General features: G+C 39.7%; 1 protein-coding gene across 9 annotated transcripts in view; it reads left to right on the forward strand.

Moving 5' to 3' along the window:
* ERC1 (ELKS/RAB6-interacting/CAST family member 1) overlaps window positions 1-21,627 on the forward strand; it is a 450,240-nt gene that overhangs the window by 210,271 nt on the left and 218,342 nt on the right. For 5 of the 9 annotated variants that reach the window (XM_060190339.1, XM_060190340.1, XM_060190346.1 and 2 more), the window contains one exon: window positions 20,326-20,457. The exons of the other annotated variants lie outside the window; for them this stretch is intronic. In XM_060190339.1, the coding sequence (XP_060046322.1) occupies window positions 20,326-20,457 (132 nt within the window). The remainder of the gene's footprint in view (window positions 1-20,325; window positions 20,458-21,627) is intronic. 9 annotated transcript variants of the gene reach the window in all.

The following is a 21,627-nucleotide window of genomic DNA, read 5'->3' on the forward strand; positions in this document are numbered from 1 at the left end:
GAAGTAAGGAGGGCATCATAGTAGTATCTACAACCTGGTGGCCAAAAAGCAGTAAGATATAAAGCAGGAAACCTTGTTTAATAATCAGGAACCTAAAGGTAATAATAAAGCAGATGGGGGGCATTCCACATATTCAGTAGCACTGTTCTCTACTTAGGGCAATTCTCCTCCAACCTCAATTTGCCTGGCAAATTTACATTCTTCTTTTTCAACTCTTAAGACTTTAGACAGAAGCTACAGTCAAGATCTAAAGTCCTTTTTTTTTCTGTGTCCTACTATATATGATAACTTCTTTAACTCATACAACTCTGAAGGCAGGAACCACATCTTACCATTTTACTTAGCATAGTGTCTCTTGTATATAACAGAAGCTACCATGATGGATTAATGAATAAAAAGATTAGAATCTCACAAGAATGTTATTTTAATTGTGTACTATAAATACCCCACTAAGGAAAGATAGGAACAGGCTGGGGATATGGAACAATCTATCAGTGCCCATATACAGTGGAGAAGCAATTACAGAAGCCAGACCTTCCACCTTCTGCACCCCATAATGACCCCGGGTCCATGCTCCCAGAGGGATAAAGAATAGGGAAGCTTCCAATGGAGGGGATGGAATATGGAACTCTGGTAGTGGGAATTGTGTGGCATTGTACCTCTCCTATCCTACAGTCTTCTTCTTCTAGCGTTTGCCCTTCTTCCAAAGCCAGTCAACAGCGTCAGGTTGAGCCTGATGTAAAGTTTAGAGACCTCCTTTGAATCTGGAGAGGTGGCAGTCGTTAACTATGTGGTGGGTCATAGTCTGTCTGTAGCCGCAGGGGCAGTTCGGGTCGTCTCTGGCTCCCCAGCGATGGAACATAGCGGTGCACCGGCCATGGCCTGTTTGATAGCGATTGAGGAGGGCCCAATCATAACGTGCTAGGTCAAAGCCGGGTTGACGCTTGCAGGGGTCTGTGATGAGGTGTTTGTTCTTTACCTCAGCTGACTGCCAACTCTGTTTCCAAGAGTCTGGAACAGAGAAGTTCAGTGTAGGCGTAGGGGACCAGATTGGATGATGAGACGTCAAGCATTGGACAGGGTGGGCGAAGATATCCGCGTATATTGGCAGGTCCAGTCGAGCGTAGACGTGGGAAATGAACTTAGATGATGCCTCATCCCGAAGAATATAGGATAATTTCGGGAACCATCCCATCCGTTCCACCCCGGTTCCATGGCTGCCAGTTCTTAGCAACATTGCCCCGCCAGATATTTGTCCTACAGTCTTATCAATCATTAATAAATCAATAATAAAATATATTCAGTATATTTATAAGGTTAGAGGATGGAAGGAAAAAAGAAAAGAATATTCTAAAACACATAAATAGGTAGATGATAGATAGGCAGACTCATTGACAGTAAACACACACAAAATTTCCATCTATGCTATATATGAGTCTATATATATTTTGTGTGTGCTTATTGTCAAAAGGAGGGAAAGAAAAGGGAAGAGGAGGGGAGAGAAAGGGAAGCGAAGGCGAGGGGAGGGGAGGAAAGCAAAAAATGGGATGAGGTGGCAGCATACTCTGTCATGCAAAAGGACATAGGTTCAAGCCCCAAGTTCCCACCTTCAGGGAGATGGCTTCATAAACAGAGGAGCAGTGCTGCAAACATCTGCAGGGAGATGGCTTCATAAACAGAGGAGCAGTGCTGCAAATATCTCTCCCTCTTTCTCTCTCTCCTTTCTAGCTCTCTCTCTATCACCTCTATCAACAGAGGAAAAAAAAAACTGCTGAGAGCAGTGAAGTCATAGTACATGCACCAAGTCCTTAGTGAGGAAAAAAAGAAAATTAAATAGCACATAACAAGTTTATTATGCAGCTCATAATCCAAATGCACTGTATGAAGGAACTATACAAGCTGGTATCCTAATAGACTCAGAATTTAAGACATATTTATAAGTTAATGAAAGATAAAGAGGAGTGTGAGTATATAAATCCACAAAACTTGCAAATAAACTGGGATTACATAACAGTTTCACTAACAAAAATAATATTTTAGAGAGGCAGGGGGGAAGATGGCAGCTCTGAGACAACACCTGGTGTGAGCTCTTCAAGGAAGCTTCTTTCAACCTAGGAATCTCAGGAGAGGGTAGGATTGGAGGCCAGTGGTATATGCATAGCAGGGTGTGGTCAGGGTGACACCAAAGACCTATAGCCCACTCCTAGGTTGGCAAACAGAGGCTATAAAGGACAAAGGAAACAGGGATTTTTTAGCTTGGCTATTTTGCATTCACCCTCCTCCCCACCCCAAAACCATCCCCCCACTGTTGGCTTGCTCTTTGGGCCCACCCATCTCCCCAGCTGTTGAGAGACAGAGTTCAAAGGCACCCCCCGTGGGTCCCAGGGCAGCTCAGTGTGCCAAGGGCGACATGCGCAGGGAGATACTCAGTCAGCCGTGGGAAAGCCTCGGAGGGCAGTTCGTTTATTGAAAGGAAAAGTAGAAATATGTAGGCCATAAATCGGGGCGAAGGCTTGGGGTATCTATTAACCCAAGTACAGAGTAAGATAATCCATAGTTACATTTTTACCCACAGACTGTCTGATCATAAGCTTTACAATGTGTATTTTTCCAGAGGTAAATTGTAGGCACTTTAGAGCAGCAAGAGACGGGAGAAAAGCTGAGCAATGTTTGCTGGAGTTTTAAAGTTAACACAGTAATCCATGACTTTTAATTAAAGAAGGAAAGGAGAGAGGTGGCATGTGTAGAAAGGCACCCATGTCCGAGGGTCCAGCCATCATAAATTTCAGAGTCCCAGAGGAACCAGCCCTTCTCTTGACCTGAAGGGAGAGTTGAGGGTCAACTTGCTCGGATCTCATGGAAACAATGGCCTGGACTTTCTGGGACAGTGAGTCCATTTTTCCAACACCCTGCCATCTGCTTGCTGCTCCTGGCAGGCTTCATGCTGAGCTAATTTCTTTATCAAGTTTCCTGGCTCAGCAGTGGTGTTATCAGAGGGAAGATATCTCCCCCAAGTAAAGCCTTTTTTCTTTTCCTTTTTCTTCTTGAAGGTGGCTGGAGCTATATCTGAGTGACAGAATATCTGACCAATCAGGGCCTCAGCCCTACCTGGGAAAGACTAGCAATTTACCTTTGGAGTTTGTTTCATAGTTACTTTTTAAAAAAAAAAAATTTATTTATTTTCCCTTTTGTTGCTCTTTTTGTTGTAGATATTGTTGTTGTTATTGATGTTGTCGTTGTTAGGAAAGAGAGAAATAGAGAAAGGAAAGGAAGACAGAGGGGGAGAAAAAGATAGACACCTGCAGACCTCCTTCACCACCTGTGAAGCTACTCCCCTACAGGTGGGGAGCCGGGGGCTCAAACCGGGATCCTTAAGCCGATCCTTGCTCTTTGCGCCATCTGCGCTTAACCCGCTGCACTACCGCCTGAATCCCCATAGTTACTTCTTGTAATTGTTTGTCTTTGCTTGGTTTAGGGAGGGGACCAGGCTGTGTGCAGCCAATCTGGAGCAGTCTAAGCTGCAAACTGACTGTTAGGGTACATTATTACTATCATTATGATTATTAAATGTGTGTGTCTCTTTTCCCTCCTCTCCAGGTGGACCAAAATTGACTTTTGTTGCTTTTTCCATTGATAGATGACTGTGTGTGCTATCCTTTGTGGGAGGAACTTGCTTTTTCTCTCTCTTTTCTCCACCTTCCTTTTTCTCTCCTCCTAGCTAATCCAAAAAAAATTTTTCTTTCCTTTCACTGCCTTTCTCTTTTCTTTCTTTTTTTCTTTCTTTCTTTCTTTCTTTCTTTCTTTCTTTCTTTCTTTCTTTCTTGTTTTTCTTTCTATATTCACTGGCACTAGTTTATGAATTATCTTTGGGAAGATGTCTGGCTCAGAGTGGTCTCTCTCTTCTCCTTTTCTTTCTCCTCTCACTATCTCTAGAATTTATAGTGGACAGTTGATTTGTGTAATTTGTGTCTATTCTTGCTTTGTCTTTTTTCCTTTTTTTTTGGTTTTGTTTTTGTTCTTGGACTGAAGGTGTTCAGCTAACTGGTTTTGGTTGAACTGCATCAATATTTGCTTCAGTTGCTATTGTACTTTCTGAGGTTTGTGATTACATTTATGAAAAGACTTTAGCATGCCTTATACTCACAACACAACAACTGAAGAATGATAAGACAGAAAAATATAAATCATATCATTAAAAAAATGGTTAAATCAAGAACAAATAAAACTGTTACCATAATGAATCTGGACAGGAGCCCAGAATAAACTCCAAATAAATCAGAAGTAACTATCAATAAGAAAAGTATCCAAACAATAATAGACATATCAGTCACAGAAATGAGGACAACTGTTGAGGAAAAGGCTATCAGAAATAGGGAAACAACAGATGAGACCCTCAAGGAAAATATTAGCTACCTCGAGGTAATTAGGGAACTGAAAGCTGAAATAGTTGAGCTAGAAGGCCAACTAGCAGCAAAAGCTAATACTATACCTGAACCGAAGAAGGAAGCTGAGGGAAGGGAAAGCAGAATAGCAGAAACAGAAAGCAGAATTAGCCAGACAGAGGATGAGTTAACAGAAAATTAAGAAAGAAGTGAAAAAGCTAACAAACAGACTGAGAGACATTGAAAACAACAACAAAAACATATGAGATGATCTCAAAAGAAGTAACACTTGCATAATTGGCCTACCAGAGGAAGAAAGAGAGGAAGGGGAAGTAAACATCCGAGAGGAAATAATAGAAGAAAACTTCCCAGCCCGAAACAACAGAAAGGACATTAAGATTCAAGAGGCCCAGAGAAGAGGCTCAGAGAGTCTCAAAGAGAATCAGCCCAGACCTGAAGACACCAAGACACATCATAGTTACAAAGGGAAGAAGTAAGGATAAAGAAAGAATCCTAAAGGCTGCAAGAGAAAAACAAAAAGTCACATACGGGGGAAAACCCATAAGACTATCAGCAGACTTCTCCACACAAACCCTACAAGCCAGAAGAGAATGGCAAGATATCTACTGAGCTCTCAATGAAAAATGGTGTCAACCAAGTACAGTATATCCTGTTAGACTTTCATTCAGACTACATGGAGGGATCAAAACCTTCTCAGACAAGCAACAGTTAAAGAGGCAATTATAAACAAGGATGCCCTGAAAGAGGTTCTAAAAGACCTCCTATAAACAAGAACATCATGAAAAACTTGTCATATAATAATCCTTTGGGAGACAATTATTTCAAATAACAAGTCATTATTAGCAATGTATTAAAAATTTGATCCACTGTTAAAATTCAATCTGATTTCCAATTTGAAGTCTTAAGTGCTTAAATTGAAGGATGGTGTACCCAGCCTATGGTCTATGCATCAAAAACTTTGAGACATTCAGTCCATTTCCCCCCTCATATTACATAAATAGTTATTTATGATATTGTAAGTTAATAGTGTATATTAACACCATTCCCACCACCAAAGGTCTGTGGCCCTCTACCTCCCTTCTCCCCCTCCTTCTCCCCCCCCCCCCCCCAAGTGAAGCTGAACATCTACTCTCACCCTCCACCGAGAGATTTTTACTTTGGTGCCCTACACCAAATTTAGTCAGATCTTGCTTTGAGTTTCCCTTTCTGTTCTTTCTCAACTTCTGTTTATGAGTGGGATCATCCTATACAGATCTTTGTCTTTCTGACTTACCTCACTTAACATAATTCCTTCTATCTCCATCCAAGATGGGTCAGAGAAGGTGGGTTCATTGTACTTAATAGCTGTGTAGTATTCCATTGTGTAATATACCACAGCTTTCTTAGACATTTATCTGTTGTTGGGCACCTGGTTTGCTTCCAGGTTTTAGCTATTACAAATTGTGCTGCTATGAACATATATGTACACACACACACACACACACACACACACACACACACACACACATATATATTTTTTGCTTCCAGAGCTTGGTGCCTGCACCTGCTCCTGGATGCTATTTTTTTCCTTTTGTTGTTCTTGGTTTATCGTTGTTGTGGTTATTATTGTTGTTATTGATGTCGTTGTTGGGTAGGACAGAGAGAAATAGAAAGAAGAGGGGAAGACAGGGGGAGAGAAAGATAAAACACCTGCAGACCTGCTTCAGCACCTATGAAGTGACCCCCTGCAGGTGGGGAGCTGGGGGTTGAAACCCAGATCCTTGTGCTTTGCACCACATGCACTTAACCTGCTGCACTACCACTCGACTCCCAGAATTCCTAGATTTTAAGCAGCTGTTTTGCAAAGTGAATGTCAGGAGATGTCCTCAAGCTGCCTATATTTATGTCTATATGTATATATATTTTATAACACACAAAGAATAGTAATGAAGAGGAGTTGAATTACTTTTTCAAGATGTAGTGATACATCTTAAAGTTATGAAAATCACAGCTGATACACATGGATATAATCCATTCAAATGTCATAAAGTAGAATGTATATTGAATCTTAGCTCTTTCATTCAGTAGTTCTATTACTTATTTTTTTAACTCTGTTTGGCATATGAGTTTATAGACATTGCTGAAACATTTTAAGTGAACGATTTGCATTTTAGGTAATGCAGTTTTTTTCCCCCCTCAATATCTGGAGAAAGAGTTAGGATGGACTAGGAGTGCTTATGAAGTATTGGTTAGTTCATATGTATAGCATACATACGTAGTGCTACACAATGTTCTTTGTTGGGAATTGTAATTTGTAAAAAAAAAAAAGTCTTCTCATGGAATACAGGACAACTAGATGCTGATTTGCTATTACCCTGTTAGCTTACACTAAAGTAGACAATATTGTACTGTATATACACTTGTATAATAACAGGTGGTATTGATTTGGGGAGGCTGAGAATAGAAAGAGAAAGAAGGGTTTATTTTGAGATAAATATTTGAGGTAGAATGGTCAGAAATTTCTCTTGCAATAGAATATGAGTCTTAATAGCAATAAATAATGATTCTTAGCTTCCTACCTCAAATAACTGGGTAATTCCCAATGCTAGAGCCCAACTGGGGAGATCTAAAGGGGAAAAGACCAAGTTTTAAAATTTTTTCTTTTCTTTCTTTCATCAATGTATCCAAAGCTATTCCACAAGCCGGTTGCATATGTAGATCTGAATTTCACAGTGAAAATCTTATATAATTAAGTGAATTTTTGAGATGAGCTTAAAAACCATATTAAATCTATAAGTGAGGCCCTGGGTTCAAGCCCTAGCATCATACTAGAGCACCATAGATGTACCTGGAGGACCTCTATTGTTGGTGAAGCAGTACTGGTGTATTTCACTCTCTTCTCTCCTTCTTTTCAATCTAAAACAAAATATTAATATTAATAAGTTAGTTGGGGAAACCACTCCAAAGTGGTGTTGTGAATGCATAAAGCTCTAGGTTAATTCAAGCACTGCATAAAATCAGTAAAAATCAGTGATTAACGTAGAGATGAAGTATTAATAGAACTGAGACATATAGCTGATCTTTTATATTCCTTTAGATAAATGGAATAGAGTTGTAGAAGATGTTGAAAAGGGGGTAGAAAAGGAGAGTCTGGGACAGTAGATAAGGGAGCATTACATTAAGGAGAGTTGCTGTGAGGGGATGAGTAAGAGGAAAGCTGTGTAGTGTGGATCAGGTTTGTAGGTGTCTATTTTTCCCCATCTCTATCTTCCCTTCCTTTCTCAATTTCTCTCTGTCCTACCCAGCAACAACAACAAAAATAGAAAGGATGGCCACCAGGACAGTGAATTAGTAGTGCAGGCACAGAGCCCCAGCAATAACCCTGGAGACCAAAAAAAAACCAAACAAAAAAAAAAACCCAAAACCTTTCCTTAAAAAAAGAAATTGCTATGTTCATAGCATCACAATTCCTAATAGCTAAAACATGGAAGCAAAGCAGGTGCCCAACAACAGATGAATGATTGAGAAAGCTGTGGTATATTTACACAATGGAATATTACCCAGCTATTAAGAACAATGAACCCACCTTCTCTGACCCATCTTGGATGGAGATAGAAGGAATTATGTTACGTGAGGTAAGTCAGAAAGACAAAGATCTGTATGGGATGATCCCACTCATAAACAGAAGTTGAGAAAGAAGAACAGAAAGGGAAACTCAAAGTAAGATTTGACGGAGTTTGGTGTAGGGCACCAAAGCAAAAATCTCTGGGTGAAAGGTGAGAGTAAATGTTCAGCTTCATTGGGGGTTGGGGAGGGGGAACCCTAACAGTCCTTTGGTGGTGGGAACGGTGTTGATGTACACTCCTATTAACTTGTAGTCACATAAATGATTAATTATTATGAGTGGGGAAATGATTGAATGTCTCAAACCTTTTAATGCACAGACCATAGGCTTAGTATATGAAAATTCATTTCACTGATATATCTGGCTTGAATTTTTCCCAGTAAGTTGGTGACTGAATTCTGACATGTTTCATACTTTTTTTTTTTCCTCCAGGGTTATTGCTGGGCCTCAGTGCCTGCACCATGGATCCACTGCTCCTGGAGGCCATTTTTTCCCCTTTTTGTTGCCCTTGTTGTTGTAGCCTTGTTGTGGTTATTACTATTGTTTTTGATGTCGTCATTGTTGGATAGGACAGGGAGAAATGGAGAGAGAAGGGGAAGACAGAGAGGGGAGAGAAAGACAGACACCTGCAGACCTGCTTCACCACTTGTGAGGTGATTCCCCTGCAGGTGGGGAGATGGGGGTTCGAACTGCGATCCTTACGCAGGTCCTTGCGATATGCGCCATGTGCGCTTAACCCGCCACACTACTGCCTGACTCCACGTAGTGTACTTTTGAGTTTCCACATTTTGACACTTTTACTAACTTTTTTGTTTGGTGTTAAATGTTAATTTAACTCCACTATGGCTTGGTTTGTAGGATGATTTCAATGCTTTTGAATTTGTTAATGCTGTCTTCGTGGCCTAACATATGGTCTATCCTTGATAATGACCCATGTGGACTTGAATAGAATGTGTATTCCAGTATCTTGGGGTGACTGTCTCTGAAAATGTCCAATAGTTCTCGTTTATATATCTCTTCATTTCGGTCCCTCATTTCTTTTTTTTTTAAATTAATTTATTTATTTAAGAAAGGTGACATTAACAAAATCATAGGATGGGGGCGTACAACTACACACAATTCCCGCCACCCCAATCTCCATATCCAATCTCCAATAGCTTTCTCATTCTCTATCCCTCTGGGAGCATGGACCCAGGGTCCTTGTGGGTTGCAGAAGGTGGGAGGTCTGGCTTCTGTAATTGCTTCCCCACTGAACATGAGCGTTGACCGGTCGATCCATACTCCCAGTCTGCCTCTCTCTTTCCCTAGTAGGGTGAGTCTCTGGGGAAGTGGAACTCCAGGACGCATTGGTGGGGTCTTCAGTCCAGGGAAGCCTGGCCAGCGTCCTGATGGCATCTGGAACCTGGTGGCTGAAAAGAGAGTTAACATACAAAGCCAAACAAATTGTTGAGCAATCATGGACCCAAAGGTTGGAATAGTGGAGAGGAAGTGTTAGGGGGGTACTCACTGCAAACTCTAGTGTACTACTGCTTTCAGGTATATATTTTGCAGTAGTTTACGGATACGTGTGAACATATGCTCTATCTCCTGGAACCTGGTCTATATCTAGGTTTTGGGACTTTGTTGGGAAGTGAACCACCTGGGATGGAGTTAGAGAATACTATGAAAGGAAAGGTCTCACCCGAGTAATGAAGCTGAAGGGTTGTCATTCCACACCTGAAGTCTCTGGACACAGTATGAAGTGAATCATGCTGGGGTGGCACTCGTTGTGTGATTAGGTTGCAATCAGCAGATGCAATATTATTTGATAAGAATTGGGAGAAGCATACGGGAAAGTGGGCTCTACCATAGGGTCCCAGGACTGGGGGAAGTTTAGGCTCTATAGTGGAAATGTGAGGTTCCTGCTGTCTTAGGGTTCAAGAAGACAATGGACAGTTACTGTTATTATCACATTATTTGGTAATTGGGTTAGCTTTGAAAAGTCCCTTTGTTAGACATACAATCAATTTTTCCCCTCTCATATTAATTAAAGTTATTTATATGACTATAATTCAATAGGTGTGTACATAAACACCATTCCCATCACCAAACACCATTCCCATCCCATCCACCTACGCCCACCCTTCCCCCCCTCCCCCCCGCCAGCCCAGGAAGCCGCATGTCCACCCTCCCACTCACCACAGGGTTTTTATTTTGGTGCCCTACTTTCAATTTAGTCAGATCCTGCCTTTAGATTACCTTTCTGATCTACTTTCTCAACTTCTGTTGATGAGTGTTATCTTTCTGACTTAGCTCAATATAATTCCTTCTAGCTCTGACCAAGATGGGCCAGAGAAGTTGCGTTCATTGTTCTTAGTAGCTGCATAGTATTCCATTGTGTATATATACCATGGCTTTCTCAGCCACTCATCTGTTGTTGGGCACCTGGGTTGCTTCCAGGTTTTAGCTATTATCAATTGTGCTGCTGTGAACATAGGAGTACACACATCTTTTTGGTTGGGTGCTATGGAGTCCTTGGGGTATATCCCCAGGAGAGGAATTACTGGATCATATGGAAGGTCCATGTCTAGCCTTGTGAGAGTTCTCCAGACTGCTCTCCACAGAGGCTGGACCAATTCACATTCCCACCAGCAGTCTAAAAGGGTTCCTCCGTCCACACAGCCTCTCCAGCATTTGTTGCTGCTGTCCTTTTTGATGTATGCCATTCTTACAGAAGTAAGGTGGTATCTCAATGTTGTCTTTATTTGCATTTCTATGACAATCAGCGACGTGGAGCAGTTTTACATATGTTTGTTAGCCTTTTGGATCTCCTCTGGAGTGACAGGTCTGTTCATATCCTCTGCCCATTTATGGATGGGGTCATTTGCTTTTTTGGTGCTAAGTTTGCTGAGCTCTTTGTATATTTTGGTGATTAGTCTCTTGTCTGATGTATGGCATGTAAAGATCTTCTCCCATTCTGTGAGGGGTCTCTTTGTGTGATAGTTTCTTTGGCTGTGCAGAAGCTTTTCAATTTGATATAGTCCCATTTGTTTATTTCTGCTTTAGTCTTCCTTGCAATTTGGTTTGTTTCATCAAAGATGTCTTTGAGGTGTAGGTGGGAAAGTGTTTTACCAATGTTTTCCTCTAAGTATTTGATTGTTTCTGGTTAACATCCAGGTCTTTAATCCATTTGGAGTTGATTTTTGTTTCTGGTGAGATAAAGTGGTTCAGTTTCATTCTTCTGCATGTTTCAACCCAGTTTTGCCAGCACCATTTATTGAAGAGAGCTTCCTCCTTCCATTTAATACTTTGGGCCCCCTTATCAAAGATTAGATGTCCATAGGTGTGGGGGGTTAGTTCTGGGCTTTCAATTCTGTTCCACTGGTCTGGGTGCCTGTTATTGTTCCAGTACCATGCTGTTTTGATTATGATGGCTTTATAATAAAGTTTGAGGTCTGGGAGTGTGATGCCTCGATTTCTGTTTCTTTTCCTCAAGATGGTTTTGGCAATTCTAGGTTTTTTCTGGTTCCAGATAAATGATTGTAGTTTTTGTTCTATTCTCTTAAAGAAGTTTGGTGGAACTTTGATGGGTATCGCATTAAATTTGTATATGGCTCTGGGGAGAATATTCATTTTGATGACATTTATTCTTCCGATCCATGAGCATGGGATGGGATGTCTTTCCATTTCTTGGTATCAGTTTCTATTTCCTTGAATAGTGACTCACAGTTTTCAGTATATAAGTCTTTCACTTCTTTGGTTAGCTTTACTCCTAGGTATTTTATTGATTTTGCTGCAACAGTGAATGGGAGTGATTTCTGGATGTCTTCTTCAGCTTTAGTGTTTACATAAAGAAATGCCACTGATTTTTGTACATTGATTTTGTAGCCTGACACCTTGCTATATTGCCTAATAACTTCCAGTAGTTTTCTGCTGGATTCCTTAGGTTTTTCTATGTATACTCGCATATCATCTGCAAATAGTGAGAGCTTGACTTCTTCCCTTCCAATCTGTATTCCTTTGATTCCTTTCTCTTGCCCGATTGCTATGGCAAGAACTTCCGACACTATGTTGAAGAGTAATGGTGACAGTGGACAGCCCTATCTAGTCTCCGATCTGAGGGGGAATGCTTTCAGCTTCTGTCCATTGAGTATGATGTTGGCTGTAGGTTTGCTATATATGGATTCCACTATCTTGAGGAATTTCCCCTCTATTCCCATTTTTTGTAGGGTTTTGAGCATGAATGGGTGTTGGATTTTGTCAAAGGCTTTCTCTGCATCTATTGAGATAATCATGTGGTTTTTGGCTTTGCTTTTATTGATGTGGTGAATGACATTGACTTAACGTATGTTGAACCAACCTTGCATTCCTGGGATAAATCCCACTTGGTCATGATGAACAATCTTTTTGATATGCTGCTGTATTCAGTTGGCCAACATCTTGTTTAATATTTTGGCATCTATGTTCATCAGAGATATTGGTCTGTAGTTTTCCTTTTTTGTGTGTGTGTCCCTATCTGCTTTTAGTATCATGGTGATGTTGGCTTCATAGAAGGTGGAAGGGAGTGTTCCTGTTTCTTCGATCTTAATGGAAAAGCTTTTGAAGTATGGGTACTAACTGTTTCCTGAAGGTTTTGTAGAATTCATTTGTGAAGCCATCTGGTCCAGGACTTTTGTTATTGGGGAGGTTCTTAATAACGGTTTCGATTTCTTTGTCTGTGATTGGTGCATTTAGGTTTTGCAGTTCTTCTTGGTTCAGTTTTGGAAGGGCATATGCTTCTAGGAATTCTTCCATTTCTTCCAGATTTGCTAGCTTGGTGGCGTCTAGTTCTTCATAGAAGTTTCACATGATTTTCTGTATTTCTGTGGTGTCATTTGTGATATCTCCTCTGTTGTTTACAATTCTATTAATTTGAGTCTTCTCCCTTTTTTGTTTAGTGAGTCTGGCTAGGGGTTTGTCAATTTTGTTTAATCTTTCAAAGAACCAACATTTGGCTTCATTGATCTTCTGGATGGTTCTCTTATTTTTTATGTTGTTTATTTCTGCTCTAATTTTAGTGATTTCTGTCCTTCTGGTTGCTTTAGAGTTCCTTTGTTCCTCTTTCTCTAAGTCCTTGAGGTGTGCAGTAAGGTCGTTTATTTGAGCTTTTTCTTGTTGGTTAATATGTGATTGTATGGCTATGAGTTTCCCTCTCAATACTGCTTTAGCTGTGGCCCAAATATTTTGATAGGTTTTTTCTTCATTTTCATTTGTTTCCAGGAACATTTGAATTTCTTGCTTGTGTGACTGTCTGACCCAGTGGTTGTTAAGGAGTTTGTTGTTTAGTTTCCAAATTCTGTGTCTTTTAATAATTTTCTGTTTGTTGTTAAATGTTAGTTTTACTCCACTGTGGTCTGAGAAGATACTTGGGATGATTTCAATGTTCTTGAATTTATTGATGCTGTCTTTGTGGCCTAACATGTGGTTTATCCTTGAGTGTGTGTTGTGTGGATTTGAGAAGAATGTGTATTCCAGTGTTTTGGGGTGAAGTGCTTGAAGATGTCCAGGAGGCCTAGTATGGCCATCTCTTCATTTAATTCTCTTGTTTCTTTGTTGATTTTCTGCTTTGTTGATCTGTCTAAGTGTGAGAGTGGGGTGTTAAAATCTCCCACTATTATTGTATTATTATTGATGTGTTTTTGAAGTTCTTTCAGTAGGTGCTTGATGTATTTAGATGGTCCCTCATTGGGTATAGACGTTAATAATTGTTAAGTCTTCCTGTCTGATTGATCCTCTAATCATTATGTAATGTCCTTGCCTATCTTTTATTACTTTATTTAATTTTTAATCTATTGTGTTAGAGATGAGAATGGCTGTTAAACTTTTTTTGTGGTCCATTAGCCTGTATGATAGTTTTCCATACTTTCACTTTAAGTCTGTGCTTATCTTGTTGTGTCAGATGGGATTCTTGCAATCAGCATATGGTTGGGTTATGTTTTCTGATCCATCCTCCCACTCTGTGCCTTTTGATGGGTGAGTTTAAGCCATTGACATTTATTGATATTATGGATTTAATGTATTGTAGTGCCATTGTTGAACAAATTTTTATTTGCTCTGATATATGGCAAGTATTATAGTGAAGTTCTTGTTTATAAGAGGTCTTTTAGAACCTTTTTCAGGGCCGGTTTGGTGATGGTTGCTTCCTTTAACTGTTGTTTGTCTAAGAAGGCTTTGATCCCTCCATCTAGTTTGAATGAAAGTCTAGCAGGATATATTATCCTTGGTTGAAACCCTTTTTTATCCAGGGCTTGATAGATATCTTGCCATTCTCTTCTGGCTTTTAGAGTTTGAGTGGAGAAGTCTGCTGGTTGTCTTATGGTTTTTCCCCTGTATGTGACTTTTTGTTTTTCTCTTGCAGCCTTTAGGATCCTTTCTTTATCCCTACTTCTTCTCATTGTGACTCTGATGTATCTTGGTGTCTTTAGGTCTGGGTTGATTCTGTTTTGAACTCTGTGGGCCACTTGAATCTTAAAGTCCTTTTTGCTATTCAGGTCTGGAAGTTTTCTTCTGTTATTTCCTCTAGAATGTTTCCTTCCCCTTCTTCTCTTTCTTCCTCTGGCAGGCCAATTATACGAATGTTACTTCTTTTGAGGTCATCTCATATGTTTTTGTTGTTGTTTTCAGTGTCTCTCAATCTCTTTTTGAGCTTTTTCACCTCTTTTTTAGTTTTCTCTTATTCTGTTTTCTGCTTCTGTTAGTCTGACTAGTTCTGTTTTCTGCTTCTGTTAGTCTGCTTTCCTTTCCCTAAGCTTCTTTCAGTTCAGCTATTTCAGCTTTCAGTTCTCTAATTGCCTCAAGATAATCAGTATTTTCCTTGGGGGTCTCAACTGTTGTTTCCCTAATACTGCCATTCCTTTCCTCCAATGTTGTTTTCATTTTTGTGATTAATAAGTTTACTATTGCTTTCATACTTTTCTTATCTGTGGTTACTTCTGGCTGATTTGTAGTTTCTTCTGGGCTCTTGTGTTCATTCATTGTAGTAGCAGTTTTATTTGCTCTTGATCTACCCATTTTTTAAATTAATGTGTTTCTTATTTTTATGTTCTGTTGTTCCACAGTTGTTGTGTTTTGAGTACAAGCAACACTGTACTAAATTCCTTTATGACAAATGTAATCACCAACCTCAGAAATTACAATAGCAACTGAAGCAAGGATTTAAGCAGTTTAACCACTACCAGTTAGCCAAACAAATGTCTCCAGTCCATGAAAAAATAGCAACCAAAAAAAAAAAAAGTGGTCCAGGAGGTGGCGCAGTGGCTAAGGCACTAGACTCTCAAGCATGAGGTCCTGAGTTCAATTCCTGGCAGCACATGTACCAGAGTGATGTCTGGTTCTTTCTCTCTCTCCCCTATCTTTCTCATAAATAAATAAAATCTTAAAAAAAAAAAAAGAAAGAAAAAATAGCAACTAAGTCCAAGTGAAGAAGAGAAAGGAAAAGATGGATAGCAAGAATAGACAGTTATGCAAATCTACTATCCACTGTATAGGGGTAGCAAGAGGAGAAAGGGAAGTAGAGCAGAGATACACACATAGAGAGTCCACTCTGAGTCAGATTTCTTCCCCAAAATAATTGAAAAACGAGTATCAGTGAATTCAGAAAGCCGAAGGAGAAGGAAGACAAGAAAAAAAAAGGATGAAAAACAAGAGTGAGAAAAGAAAAAAAAAGATAAGAAAAAGAACTGTAATAAAGGAGCAGTGAATGGAAAGTTTTTTTATTAATTAATTAATTTTTTATTTATTTTTTAATTAGCTAGGAGGAGGGAGAAGGGGAGAGTGTATAGAGGAGGTAGGAGTAGTTAAACAAGTTCCTCTCACAATGGATAAGACGACTAGTCCCCTAGCAATGGAAAATACACTAAGAGTTCATTCTGGTCAGCCTAAAGGAGGGGGGGAAAGAGATACACCTTTATATAATATTAATAATAAAATAGAGCAGGGTAAAAAACTTCTCCCCGATTGCCTCAAGCTGCCTGAGCAGAGGCAGCTGATTGTTATGAAAGTAAAACAAACAAAAAGCCAACAAACAAACAAACAAAACCCACCTCAGGCTGGTCCTCCCCTTTGTAGATCCAACTGGCCATTTAGAAAGAAAGAGGGCCAAGGGTTTTAGAAAGGAATAGACTTGGAATGGAACCTCTGTTGAGCCAGGAATCTTGGTAAAGAAAGAAGCTCAGCAGGGAAGCCTTCTAGGAGCAGCGCTCTGGCACCCAGGGTCTGGTTATGGGGGGTGGGGGTAGGGGGTGTGCTTCGGGAGTAATAAAAAAATTTTTTTCCTTTCTTTTTTCCTCTATAGTCTAACCCAAACTGTGCTGTATTCACCCCCTTGGTGTCACAGCTAGGACCATGAATTTACTGTCCTGCTGAAGGCAAAAAATCCTACCGTTTCCAGCAGTTGTTGTCGGAACTCAGACCAGAAGCTACTTCTCATTCCGCCATCTTGGCTCCGCGCCCCCCCCCCCCAATTTCTTTATTGATTTTTCTGCCTGGATGGTCTGTCAAGTTGATAGAGTGGCATGTTGAAATCCCTTACTATTACTGTGTTGCTGTTAATATATTGCAGTAGCTCTTTCCAGTAGATGTTTGATGTACTTAGATGGCCTTTCATTGGGCCATAGATGTTGATAATTGTTAAGTCCTCTTGACTGACTAATCATCAGAGCATCAGTAAAGTCTATTCCTATCTTTTAAAATTTTATTTATTCAAAGGTCTATCGTATCAGATATGAGAATAGCTGTTCTTGCCCTCTTTTGTGGCCCATTGGCTTGTATGATAGTTTTCCATCCTTTTACTTTTAATGTGTGTTTGTCTTGTTGGGTTATGTGAGATTTCTCAAGATAACATATTGTTGGTTTTGTTTTTTGATCCATCTTCCTACTCTGTGCTCTTTTATAGGTGAATTCAGGCCATTGACATTTATTGATATTATAGATTGAAGATCTTGTAACACCATTATTGTAGATTTTTAAAGTGTTCTGAGAAATGGCATATTTATGGTGATGTGATTTTTTTTCTAGCAGAAAGAAAGCAAATTTGATATTGGTAGGAATTGGAAACTGAGGTAAAAGCTGCTTTTTTAAAAAAAATATCCCCTTTTTGCTGCTCTTGTTTTTTCTTATAGTAGTTACTATTGTTGTTGTTGATGTTTTCATTGTTGAATAGGACAGAGAGAAATGGAGAGAGGAGGGGAATACAGAGAGGGAGGAGAGAAAGATAGACACCTGCAGACCTGCTTCACCGCTTGTGTAGCGACTTCCGTGCAGGTGGGGAGCCGGGGTCTCAAACCAGGATCCTTACGCCAGTCCTTGCACTTTGTGCTACCTGCGCTTAACCCACTGTGCTACTGCCCGACTCCCCTGGTGACCTGATTTTTTAATAGAAGACCTATAGCTAGGGTTTTGTTCTGGTTCATTTCTTGAATGTTTCTTCTTATTTTACCTTAAATGGTGTGTTATGAAGTTCCCCTCTCAGTACTTTTCAATCTACTGATCACACATACCTGGATTCATTTTTGTCTAAGTACTTAAAAATTTCACAGTTGTGGAAATTAACTGTTGTTTCACCGTTATCTCAATTCCTAAGTGGAAGTACAGTGACTGTTAAAACCTCTTTTGTTCTTTTTCTTTCCTGTAGGCTATGGGAGCCTGAGGGTTTTTAACTATAAGAAGGCTTTTTAGCTTAACCACTCATTCCTGACCTAGAGATAAATCAGGGTAGTAGAGAGATAGCACAGTGGTTATCCAAAGAACCTCCCATGCTGAAGGATCCAAAGTTCTGAGCTCAATTCAGCTGCTCTGCCAGTGGCCAAAACCAAGTTGGCAGCACTATGAGTTTTCAAACAAATCCCATTTATACGCTGTGGGCTCTGCGGCAATATTCACCATATCTCTCAGTTCATCAGGAGAACAATGTGGAAAATTTTCCACTATAACAGTCCCACCTCTAGTCTACCAAGGTATAGATCTTCTCCTGAGTTTCCTGGCCAGTTTTCTGCCTCCCAATGTTAGCACAGGGTCTCATGGCTGCTGTTTCAGCCTCAAAGGGGCAGTAGCAATGGAGACTCACAATTGCATCTGGTGTGCCTTAGGGGAGACCTCTCCTCCCTTCAGCAGTCTTTTTGTTGGTAAAATAAACTGGAGGTGGCGCCACAACCAGCAAACTGCTGGACTGTTACCAGCAGCTCAGCTATAGATACAGGCTTTAGCCCTAGGAGTCTCTTCTATGGCCCCTCTCTGTTCATGAACCACACGTGTTTTCACTCACCAGTGATTTGGCTGGTTCCCAAAGTAGTTCTTGTCCTGTCTTGTTGCTGTCCCTGTTGATCTCCTTTGATATTCCTAGTTAACTGGGTAGAGAAGAGGAGTGGAGAGAAAAGTAGCTGCTGCTACTCTGTCGGAAGAAACCTCTTTTTTTAAAAAAAATTTTTATTTATAAAAAGGAAACACTGGGGAGTTGGGTGGTAGGCACTGGGTTAAGCTCACGTGGTGTGAAGTGCAAGGACTGGCATAAGGATCCCAGTTTGATCCCCTGGCTCCCCACCTACAGGGGAGTCACTTCACAGGTGGTGAAGCAGGTCTGCAGGTGTCTATCTTTCTCTCCCCATCTCTGTCTTCCCCTCCTCTCTCCATTTCTCTCTGTCCTATCCAACAACAACAACATCAATAATAATTACAAGAATAAAATAAGGGCAACAAAAAGGGAATAAATAAATATTTTTTTAAAAAAGGAATCATTGACAAAAACCATAGGATAAGAGGGGTACAGCTCCACACAGTTCCCACCATCAGAACTCCACCATATCCCATCCCCTCCCCTGATAGCTTGCTTATTTTTTATCCCGCTGGGAGTATGAACCCAGGGTCATTATGGGGTGTAGAAGATGGAAGGTCTGGCTTCTTTGATTGCTTCCCCACTGAACAAACATTTTCACTGAAGCCCAATTCCACCAGCCCAACTTTAGAGTTCCTGCTGTTGGCAGATGCCTCACTGAAAGATTTTAACTAATCGTTGCTATTCTTTCAAAGGCAGGAGGAAAAACTGTCATATTTTTGACATATTTCAAATTCCAAATTTCTGAATACAAAAGTTATCAAGAAGACTATTTTTCTATCTTGCTCTTACACAGATGAAGTACAGTATAATTAGCCAAGGGTTCAATATGTAAAAGACAATCTTATGCTAATATGCATATTGTGAGACTTGGAGAGTAGGTTAGGAAATTTCTTTTATCTATATTCATGAGACATACAGTTTATTCTTAACCTTCTGGCTGTTAAATTTGAAGGAGGAAATATTTATATTTCATTTTTAAATTTATTATTAATAGTGGGTTATGAGATTATAAAATTACAGGGTATAGTTCCACATTGCACCCACCCCCAAATTCGTATGTCCCCACCTACCCACCTCCCCCAAAATAACCACCATAGCTTTCACTTAGAAATAAGTTCTTTGCTGCTGATTTTTGTTTTGCACATATATGCAAAGCATACAAATGAGACTATCCAGTAATTGTCTTTCATCTCTTTGCTTCAGGAGGAAATGTTTCTATAACAATGAATCTGCTTCTTCATTATACTTGAAATCTGATTCTTTTATTCTTCTCATTTTAAGATCTTATATCTTCGATGATCTTAAAGTTCTATAAGATTCTGATTAAAATCTTTATTTACTTCCCCAAAAGACAGTCTTATATTTGTGTAGAATATGGAGTTGTCAGAATTTGCTGACTAATTTCTCATCCTTTGATGATTGTCATCTCAATCTCTTGTATCTAGTCATCATTTTAAACTTTCTTATAAGAGATTGAGACAGCCTTGCTCTTAAAAGTTAATTACCAAAAGCTTTTAAAATTTAAATTAGTTAAGTGGCATTGATTTAGTAAGAACTATCAACTCAAAGGTCTTGCTATTTACTTAGATTTAGAGAATGTTTTTGCCTTATTATTACCCTGAAGCCCAATTTAGAGAGTACTTAAGACAATTTCATGCTTTTACACAAAAGCTCTTGCTACCTGTGCTGTCTAATGCAATTTATTCTCTTTGTTATTGAACACAAATCTCTCACAAATTTCTTGTGCTTAACTAAACTTGATCCTTTGCTCTTAATAATACACTTCTTCAACCTTCTTTGCTTCTTTCTTTGCTTATTTTATTTTTCTTACCTCTGTGAAGCTATCTTCTTTGGATTTTCTCCTCAAGGGAATAGCATTCTGAAAAGGAGATAGCCTTTTTTTTTGAGAGGCAGACTCTCCCAGGGTTAAATAACTAGTCTCCTTCACCTAGTCTTCCATCGTTTTCCAGGACACTCTTCGTAAGAAGGATGACAGGATTGAAGAGCTGGAAGAAGCACTAAGAGAAAGTGTACAGATAACTGCAGAGCGAGAAATGGTGCTAGCACAAGAGGAATCAGCCAGGACCAATGCTGAAAAACAGGTCTGCAATTATACTTGGTTACTGGCAGTGTTGCTGGTGAAATAGAAGGTAAAACCCTACCAGTACAGTTGAGGCTAACTATACGTAATTGTTTTCAGGGTTTGAAGTGCCCATCATCAAGTATAAGTACTAAGAATTAAATGGAAATTAAGTTGTATAAGAACACCAATGCCAAATTCTCTACGTTAGTTTGATTCTGAATATATGTTGATGTTTCTGATGTAGTAAAATGGAGCTTGTCTGTTGCAAGACAGGACACAGCCTGCCTTTTACATTGAATGGGAAGACACACATGTTTCTGAATTGAGGGTGCTAATTTTAAACAGAATAGTTTATTTGTTAATTTTGTACCCAGGCTTATTCCTAACATCACTTAAAGGTATAACCAACTAAGGTTAATAGGCAATACAAATAAAGAATCCTTCAGTTTATCATAATTATGATTCTACATAGCGTTATAGTCTAGGGCCTCACACATGTGAGACAGATAGCTACCACTGAATCATCTCCCCACCCCTGTGATCACAACACCAGCACTTATTAAGCACTTGAGGTTGGCTTTTAAAGAGTTCCAGTACTATTGCCTATAGTAGATTTTTTGGTGTGTGTGTTTTAATATTATTGTTTATTATTTGACAGAGACAGAAATTGAGAGGGGTAGGGGATATAGAGATAGATAGATAGATAGGGAGAGAGAGCTGCAGCCCTGCTTCACCACTTGTGAAGCTTTCCCCTTGCATGTAGGGACCAGTGGCTTGAACCTAGGTCCTTGTTTATTATAGTGTATATGCTTAACCAGGTGTGTCACCACCTGACCCCAGTGTGATTTTTTTTTTTAATTTTCCTGACTTTAAACCTTTATAACCTTATTTTTAACTTTTTGTCAGGAAGAATAACTAAAAATGATTGACAAGAATGGGAAAAAAGGGAGTCGGGCAGTAGTGCAGTGGGTTAAGCACAGGTGGCACAAAGCACAAGGACTGGCATAAAGATCCTGGTTCGAGCCCCTGGCTCCCCACCTTCAGGGGAATCACTTCACAAGCGGTGAAGCTGGTCTGCAGGTGTCTTATCTTTCTCTCCCCTTCTCTGTCTTCCCCATCTCTCTCCATTTCTCTCTGTCCTATTCAACAACGACATCAATAACAACAACAATAATTACAACAATAAAAA

This window comes from Erinaceus europaeus, chromosome 4, assembly GCF_950295315.1.
Source record: "Erinaceus europaeus chromosome 4, mEriEur2.1, whole genome shotgun sequence".
NCBI classification, from domain to species: Eukaryota; Metazoa; Chordata; class Mammalia; order Eulipotyphla; family Erinaceidae; genus Erinaceus; species Erinaceus europaeus.